Source organism: Buceros rhinoceros, unplaced genomic scaffold, assembly GCF_000710305.1.
Source record: "Buceros rhinoceros silvestris isolate BGI_N320 unplaced genomic scaffold, ASM71030v1 scaffold1367, whole genome shotgun sequence".
Taxonomy (NCBI): Eukaryota; Metazoa; Chordata; class Aves; order Bucerotiformes; family Bucerotidae; genus Buceros; species Buceros rhinoceros.
The window spans coordinates 142,176-151,663 of NW_010423796.1; the positions used below are offsets into that span (position 1 = coordinate 142,176).

General features: G+C 47.3%; 1 protein-coding gene across 1 annotated transcript in view; it reads left to right on the forward strand.

Moving 5' to 3' along the window:
• LOC104497294 (exocyst complex component 6B-like) overlaps positions 1-9,488 on the forward strand; it is a gene marked incomplete at both ends in the record, with an annotated part of 107,196 nt that overhangs the window by 95,478 nt on the left and 2,230 nt on the right. Inside the window, one exon of the mRNA XM_010140532.1 lies at positions 1,209-1,385. Within this exon, the coding sequence (XP_010138834.1) occupies positions 1,209-1,385 (177 nt within the window). The remainder of the gene's footprint in view (positions 1-1,208; positions 1,386-9,488) is intronic.

Genomic DNA, 9,488 nt, shown 5'->3' on the forward strand with positions numbered 1-9,488 from the left:
CTGCTGAAGCCAGGCTGTCATGTTAGCGTGGGGCAGGGGATGGTCCCCCTTCACCACCTCGTTTGTCTCCTGTTGTCAGGGAGCAATAAAGTACATGGGTGCAAGTTTGATTCGGGTTGTGCAGGTAATTGCTCGAAGTAGAGTTTATGTTACTAACTGGAATAGATAAAACACTCTTTTAAAAAGAAACCTACCGTCTAAAATAACACTTTCAGAAGCTCACCTTCTTATGTATAAAAAATTACAGATGCATATGGGTGGGATCCTGTAAATCTGTCTATCCATGTACCTTTAAGGTTTTCAGGGTGTTTAGTTTCTCACTGCACCAGAGCATAAGCCCCCATGTGCGGAACCTCTGCATCCACTGGCTTGACCTTTTCCCCGTTGTTTTGGCCATAATTTGGGACTCGAGGCAGGAACAACGTCTCTGTGCCATTCCCCCTCCTTGCCCTTTCCCTTTAGTTTGAAGTTCTTGGTTGAGTCTCTTGAACAATTGGGAATAAACCATTTCTCCTGTCAAATATTGTGCTCAGTAACAATGAGGAAACCAAGTGAGTTTTTGCAGCAGGGCCCATGTGTTGACCTCCGCTGCAAACAAACCCCGAAACCCCAGGAAATTGGTATCTCTAGCAGTTCAAGGGAGCTCTACGTGTGTTGCTCCCTGAATCATGGTGCTTCTCCCAGCGAGTGAATTTTGGTTCTATATCTTTCACATCTCATTCTGTACATCAGCAACATACAATTAAGCTCTCCTGGGGTACCACAGAAATGCTTTCAGGAACCTCTGGGGTCCAGATGTGGAATGTTTTGTGCTGACATGGGTTGAAAAGAGGAACAAATCCAATGGTTAAGTACGTCCTTTAATTCAGCCTGTGACAGTCAGCACATGGCCCATGGGCTAATATTTCTGCATCTGTGCTGTAAATAGATCAATATGGCCGTATGATGGGTTTGGCGTTTTGATTTGTGAAGAGTGAGAATATTGTTTGCATTGTTGCATAATCCCCAGAATGGTTTTGAAATGAATCTTCTGTTTCTTCGGAATATCTGGGTTAGGAAAAACATAGCGTTTCTACGTTCCATTAAGCACGGGTTTTATTTTGTCTCGTTTGTCGTATTTCATGACTGGTTGCATCTTGTGGCTGAAAAAAAGCATTAAATCCGAGGGTGCTATTGTAAAAGGTGAAATCTGTGGGTTTCTTTTCTAGGCACAGCAGCAAAGAAACCTGGACAATATTGTATCTCAGCATCCCAGGATAAGCGGGGGGAAGAAGTCCAAGAAAGAAGCCTGCGCAAGCTCAGATCTGGAGGTAAAAAACACTAGCCCCATGTCTGAGCAAGATTCGGGTATCCTGGATGTTGAAGATGAGGATGAGGATGAAGAGGTAACTGTATAACATCAAATCCAGGAGAACTGGATGGTTTGGGGGTGATCAGTAGCGTCTCACACGGTGTTGGCACCTCGCTCAGTCTTTCATGTCGCTGTGCAGTGCATCATAGCCCATTCTGCATCTCTGTAGAACACGGTGGGTGTTTCAGCACTGGGTTATTTTGAACTGTTGGCCCAATTCTCGTTAGCAGGCTCAGCAGAGAGACCGAGTATTGCGTGAGAACTGAATAGCCCATGGCTTCTCCCCCCCAGCTTAAGAATTGCACTTCTGTGCTTACTCGGGAGGGCGGTTTGGTATCTGTCCGTTTAAAAAAAGATAAATTGCTGCGTAGTACACGAGATACTTGGCCTGTTCTGTGAAACGTGTGTCTGGGTGACAGAGATTCTGTGCGTGGAAGCGGATTGCATCAGAATGTAGCTTTTTAAAATGTAATTTTAATTCCTTGATGTGCTCCCTTGTTCTTGTCTCCCTTTCTGCTGCTGCTTCCTCTGTCAGTCTGTTGTGTTCGTTAACCACAAAGCATAACCTCACTCACAGCGCTGGTTCTTCTTTCCTCCCAGTGCATGCAGTGGGACATGCTTGGATTTGTGGAGCCCTGTCTCTGTGGCACCCTGGAGATACCTCCTTGGAGGGCAGATCGTGAGGTTTTGAGCTTTTTGATGTGTTCTTCGTTTTTTGTGGTGCAGTCTTCCCTTAGATCTTTTATCTACCACGCTGGGTGCTTTTTCTCTTACTGGTGAAGCCTCACTCATGTCAAGAGAATGATACTTCCAGCTACAACCTGTAACTGAATTGGATAATATTTGTTTCCATGAACTTGACAGTCCATGACCAGCCAGAGAAGAGGATTAAGAACAAGTTTCTGAAGTGGGCTGCTCATGTGTTCCGTGCTCATGTTTGGCCTTTCCCCCCATAGTTCAATTCTTTCCTCTGCCGCACTCCCAGAGTAGACCGAGGAGACCACCACTTACTTCACAGGGACCAAACTGTAGGGTACGACCCAGAGCCTTCACGCTGCACTAAAACTGTCTGGGTAGGCTGTTTACTCCTACATCAAAATGGAAATAGAGCAGAAGTTAAGTAGGAGAAAAATGAGTGGGAATGGCACATTTTCTTGAAAAAAACACTGATTTTTGTTCGATCTTGTTTGGTATTTCCCTGTTAAAAATAAAAGTCTGGTCCTTTAGTAGTTCTTGTTCCATCTCACTTGCAAATCATCAAATCACAGAATGGTGTGGGTTGGAAGGGACCTTCAGGACCATCTAGTTCCAACTCCCTGCCATGGGAAGGGACACCTTCTGCTAGACCAGGTTGCTCAAAGACCTATCTAGCCTGGCCTTGAACACTGCTGGGGATGGGACATCCACAGCTTCTTTGGGCAACCTGGGACAGTTCTTCCCTCACAGGGAAGAATTTCTTCCTTAACATCTCATCTAAATCTCCCATGTTTCAGTTTAACCCATCACCCCTTGTCCTGTCACTACCAACCCTTGTAAAAAACCCCTCCCCATCTTCCCTGTAGCCCCTTTCAGCACCGAAAGGCTGCACTAAGGTCTCTCCAGAGCCTTCTCTGCTCCAGGCTGAACATCCCCAACTCTCTCAGCCTGTCCTCATGGGGTAGGTGCTCCAACTCCTCTGATTATCAAAATCTCTCACTTGCTGAGTAGCAGGTTCTTGCAAAACATCATCAGTGTGAAATGTGGTGGAACTTGTGGGGTATGTGAAGTTTCAGTCAATTGGAACTAGAAATCAGAATTGAATTTCAGTTAAAATTGAAAGGTATAAGGAAAACATTAATGAGGGAAGAATTTAAAGACAATAATTTGTACAGCATGGCTGGGAGAAATCTCTTGTTTGTTGGGTGGAATTAACTCCCCTCAAGGTAGGTGAAATCCCATCTCTGGGGGGGTTTAGAGCCAGGGTGGTCATAAGTGAAGAAACTTGAAATGGGGATGACGGTGCAGGTGGGGGATGGGCAGAGGAGGCTGCTGTCCATGGTGATGAAACACATCACAACGGGGCAGCCCCCACAGGACCCTCCTTCTGTGCTTGGTCTGGCTTTCTTGAGTGTCATGTGTGGCTGAAAGCTACATCTGAACGCTGTGCATGTTGTCTACCTATCCTTTAGTAAAGCCTTTGACACCATTTCCCACAGCATTCTCCTGGAGGAACTGGCTGCTCATGGCTTGGACTGACGGCACCCTCAGTTTGCAGATGACACCAAGTTGGGTGGCAGTGTTGATCTGCTTGAGGCTAGGAAGGCTCTACTGAGGGATCTGGACAGGCTGGATTGATGAGCCAATTGTATGAGGTCTAGAGCACAAGTCCAGTGAGCAGCAGCTAAGGGATCTGGGGGAAGCAGTTTAGCTTGGAGAGGAGGAGGCTCAGGGGAGACCACCTGGCTCTCCACAACTCCCTGACAGGAGGTTGGAACAACCCAAACAATTCTGTGATTCTGTTCTATGTGTGTAGTCAGTTGACCCCAGCCAGCTGAAAAGCCCTTACCCCAGTTTCTCACTCACCCCCCTCAGAAGAACTGGGGAGACAATGTAAAGGGCAAAAGTGAGAAAACCCATGCGTCGAGGTAAGGGCACTTTAGTAAGTAAAGATGAAAAAACCCGAACCACCAAGCAATGCAAAGGCCATCACTCCCACCAGCAGACCAGTGCCCAGCCAGTGTCCAAGCAATGGCTACCTTTGAAAAAACTTACCCTGTTTACCCCAGTTTTATAGCTGAGCGTGATGTTACATGGTATGGAACATCTCTTTGGTCAGTTCAGGTCAGTGGCCCAGCAGTGTTCCCTCCCAGCCTCTTGCCCAGCCCCAGCCTAATTTCGGGGGGTTCAAAGTAAGAAACAGGGAAGGTCTTGATGCCATGTCAGCGCTGTTTAACAGTAGCTAAAACACTGGTGTGTAATCAACACTGTTTTGATCACACATCTAAACCACAGCACTGCTTGGGTTGCAGTGAGGAAAATGAATGCCAGCCCAAACCAGCGTGTACAATGTTAATGGGAGGGTGTTTGAAAAGAGTTCTCTAAATTTACAGGCCAACTGCAAAATCATTTTTGGTGGTTGATGGATTCATTCCTATCTTTTCATCTCCTTATGTGAAACTTTCTCCTTATGATTATCTGTTCCATGCAGGAATACTGTTAATCCAGAGTCTGGGTCTCCAGAGTTAATCCCCATTGCTTACAATTCTTAGAATTAAGTGCCCTGAGCACAAGTGAACTGCATCTTGTTTCCTGCACAGCCCCCATGTTCTCGAGCCATGGAGAAGGCTTTCTGGACTATAGAGGGACAGAACTGCAACGAGCAGGCACGTGTCGTTTGCTGGGTTCTGCCCCTCCTTGGGACTGCTGAGGCTTCTACTTCCCAAGGAAAAATGGCAAAGAGAAAAAAAAACAGGAGAAAGAGAAGGTGCCCCTTTCGTGAAGTCAGTAGGCAAGTAAAGACATGATCCTGCAGCATTCAAATACGGCACTGGTAGCTCTTGCTTATGACCTGTCAAAGCCAATAAAGCCAACCAGTAACTTTGGGTTTCTGACTGGGAGGCAGCCAGTGAAGACTGGTTAAAGGAAAGGGAAGAATGACGGGTGCTTTGCACCCATTCCTGCCCTGAATTGAAAACAGGATGATCCTAGGTTTTTCAGATGGAGTTTAGGCAGCAGAGCTCTTGATCCTGGTGCATAGGCTGGAAAAAGTGGGGTAAATGGTTTTTTTTTTTTCCTCTAGGAAATATCTGAGGCCCTTCATCAGGCTGCGTTACAGAGTTCTCCACCTAGGCTGGATGAACTGTTCTGGAGACCCTGTGGCTCCTCACCCCTGTGGAGCAATCACTTCATCCCCACAGCAAAACTTACAGGAAAATCTTTGAAAGGGAGGCAAGAGCAGAAGGGTTTTGCTTATGCTGTTGCATGTGTTCCAGTGGAGATCGTTTTCTCCCTTGGAGGAGCATGCGAGAACTCTGCCAGTGGCATTCAAGAGGACCAATACAAGACGCGGTTCTCCACTCCATTAGCGTTCTCCAGGTTGGGGACATTATGGTCCAGATGTGTCCCACTTAAGTACAGATGCCTCACTGGGATGGAAGCTCCCACTATAACCAGCGTGAGGGAGTGGGCCCAGTGTGAAGTGAGCTGGGGGAAGGCTTACATCCAGTTTTTATGAATGTCAAGTTGCAGAAGGAGAATTTGCGTTTCACAGTGAGTAGCTCCACAGTCTGTTCAGTTTGTGCCAGCTGTTCCCTTTGTAGTAAAATACATCCAGAAAACTACAAAGCTCATCCAGATTCTTCTCATTTTCGGGGACTTTTCCTTTGTGATCTTGTGGAATACAGTGGGACAAACTTGCCTGCGTTATGCCTCATTTCTTCTTGTTCCCCCCAAAAAACAGTCAGGTGTCTGTGAAGTGGTTGGGTTAAACTGGACTCCCTGGTGCTCCTTTGTTGGAGAGGGGAGGTTTTAAGGAAGAATATCACACTTCAGAAAAACGTCCACTCAACTGTCTTTGAAGAACAAGTCAACAAATTCCAGACAGTTTTTTGTGTGGAAAAGGAGTTTGGCACTCAGGACATCAGCAGGTGTGAGGGGTTGCCAAAATTCATCATGCTTCTGGCTTCCTTTCAGGCTGACCTGGCTGGAAGAATGCGTTGTAATTCTGTCAGTGAGTGTAATAGATCTCTTACAAAGGTTTGGGAGCTAGAGCAGGGACCCCAGAGAGCTCTCTCGCCTTTCCCTGATAAATGGCTTTGCTAGGTGCCTTCAACCACCACCACCTTTTGTTTGCTTCCACTAGCAATTATGCAAAAAAACATCTTGGAACGGAGAGAAACCTCTTTATTTTCAGACAAAGCTGTCTGCCTGTTGTCTATAACATGAGCCAGGGTGAGATCAGTTAGTCTGCAGGACCATCTGACCACTCGTAGGATCCTGAGCATCCTTTTGACCCTGCAAGTGCATTCAGGTTTTTTCTCTAAGGTTAAGCCATGGAACTCACCGGGAAGGACACCCAAGACCACACAAGATGCAGCAGATCTACAGCACAGTTTGCTCGGTACCTGCTTTCAGCAGGGGGTAAAGTGCTTCCTGCCAGCTGGTGTCCTGTTAAATCCTGGAGTGGTTTGGGTTGGAAGGGACCTTCAAAGCTCACCCAGCCCAATCTCCCTGCAGGCAGCAGCGACATCTGCAACTAGAGCAGGTTGCTCAGAGCCCCAAGGGCCAACTTGACCTGCAATGGTGCCAGGGATGGGGCTTCTCCCACCTCTCAGGGCAACCTGGGACAGGGTCTCACCACCCTCAGAGTAAAAAATTTCTTCCTTCTCTCTAGTCTGAATCTCCCTCTTCCAGTTGAACCCATCACCCCTTGTCCTGTCCCAACAGCCCCTGCTGAAAAGCCCCTCCCCAGCTTTCCTGTAGCCCCTTTCAGCACTGACAGGCCGCACTAAGGTCTCCCCGCAGCCTTCTCTGCTCCAGGCTCAACACCCCCAGCTCTGTCCCCTCTCCTCCCAGCAGAGGGGTTCCACCCTCCCATCACTCCTGGGGCTCCTCTGGCCCCGCTCCAACAGCTCCATGTCTCTGCTGGGCTGAGGAGCTCAGAGCTGAATGCAGTGCTTTGAGCAGTAGAGTTTTACTCCATAAAATGATGAGATGCTTTCTGCAGTGTGTGTGTCATGTGAAGACACAAGGCCTCCTTGATGTCCTCCGTTGGACTTGAGCCTCTGTGGGTGCAGTGTTGTGTGCTCATGTTCCTCTGCGCCAGCTCATCCATGTACGTCAGTCACTGGGGCTGTGAGATGGTTCATAAAACACCTCTCCTGAATTCCTGTCCTTTATGTCTGGAGGGTTTTTTCTCCTCACTGTAAGAGGAGCAAACGTGTCTGCACTTGTGTCCTTACCTCAAACTGACAAGGATCAGCGCTTCAAGCCAGACCAGAGCATCCCGTAACTCTTGGGCCAGACTTGTGTTGGTGGCACCTACAGCTGAATGTTTCCGTTGAAAAGTTGGCTTCCATGGGTTAAATTTGCTGCAGTCAGTGTTTAAACCGACTGAAAATGTTCTTGCAAAGAGAGGCTTTGGCTGTTTACAGAGACTGACATGTCTGCCTCTGCTCCCGGCACCAGGAACGTGCCGGATGCAGGATTCGGGAATGAGGTTTGTGAAGCTGATGTTTAGTAGACTGGGAAAATTTTGGACAAGATGAATAAATTCTTTGTTCTGCAAATGAAAGGAAAGAAAAAAAAAGATTAAGCTGAAGAAGAGATGTCAGGGGAGTAATCAGTCCTGTTGGTGAGGCAGCTCCAGTTCTCATTTCATCATCGGGTTTCAGAAAATCAAAGATGTATTTATTTTTTTGAACACTGGTAGTGCAGCTTTGGCTGAGAATATCAAGTCACTGCTAAAGGGGATGAACCAAGCCTGAATTTTTTTAGATATATCTAAATATGTAAATATTAGATATATTTGAATTGTGCAACGTGTTAAAAGGAGCCACCAAGATAATGACATGTCTTTTGTACATTCAGAGGCCTATATTGGTCAGTCTGGGAATATTTCAAAGGGTAGGATTGTTATTTTCTCTGTTGTAGGGCTCTGGCTGTATGTGGAAGAGATGGACTATTCTTTGCCTTAAAAGATCTTGTAGGTTTATACCCTGCATAAAATCACAGAAACAGTTTTTAGGTCCTTGTCTTTCCATTTGCAAAAAGCTTTCTCATGGTCCAGGACCCATCTGGTAGAGAACAAGTCTTAAAAGGATCAGCTGAGGGACCTGTGGGTGTTTAGCCTGGAGAAGAGGAGGCTCAGGGGAGACCTGGCTCTCCACAACTCCCTGACAGGAGGTTGGAGCAAGGTGGGGGTCAGTCTCTTCTCCCCAGGAACAAGCAACAGGACAAGAGGAACTGGCCTCCAGTTGCTGCAGGGTAGGCTGAGGTTGTCCCTGAGGAACCATTTCTTGGTTCCCTGTTGGGGTTGTGCAGGGCTGTCCCAGGCTGCCCAGGGCAGTGGTGGAGTCCCCATCCCTGGAGGGTTTGACCAGCCGTGTGGAGGTGGTGCTGAGGGCCAGGGGTCAGTGGGGACCTGGCAGTGCTGGGGAAATGGTTGAACTAGATGATCTTAAAGATCTTTTCCAACCGAAAGGATTCTGTGGTTCTGTGATGGTGTCCTACCTAGATTAGCAATTCATTGTCTCAGAGATGTTTGCTCGGCAGAATAGTCCGGCAGATTTTTTTGTGAGTGTGTGTGTGTGGGCTTAAAAGTTTTTGCAGAAGATCAGAGACTGTGAAAATGTTTCAGTCTGCTTTGAAAGAATTTCTCTGGGGGAGTAAACTCCGTTTTTGGCAATACCCTGATTTCACAAATCTTTATCAGAAATATTTCTCCGTGGACCACGTTCAACTAGTGCCCTAAATCCAAGAGGAGCAAAACCGTTTGATCCTGAATTCAGATTCATAGGAAAACATCGCCTGCTTTGATGGTGTTGTGAAGGGATGACAGATTTCCCCTCCTTCAGAAAAACACAGGGTGGACTCAGGTCCAGCCGGTCCAACTTCCCCACGCTGATGGTGGTCGCCAGAGGATGGCTGGGTTGAGCGAGTACCGATACTTCCCTGTCTGCTTTAGTGATCTCCAGTGATTTTGCAATCAGGGATTGCGGAGCCAGAAGTGATTTACTGTTCTACCAACCAGAGACCAATTGCGCTTAATGCCGGGGGAATGCAGTAAGGCAAAATCTGTGTCCCAAGGAGTCCACGAACTAGCTGAAATCTGGATTTGGGAGCTATTTACAGAGCATTAGGAGGCCTGGGAGACTGCAAACGGAAAATAAATGACCAGGAAGGCAGGATAAAATTGGCATTAGCACAATAAAACTGCTGCTTGGTGTTTGCAGTTGTCAGATATAGTCTTATAAAAGCTAAAAGCAGGAGATGTTAGTGAGACTGGTGAGCTATGTTTCACTGCTGCTTGAGCTCGGGTCAGCAGTAACCCTTCTGCTGAGACATGAAGCCAGGGTCAGCAAGGAAAGGGTCACACAGGCAATGCCAGCCCCAACCCTCACCCAGACACCTTCTTCCTTCCTGCTCAGACAACCTAACC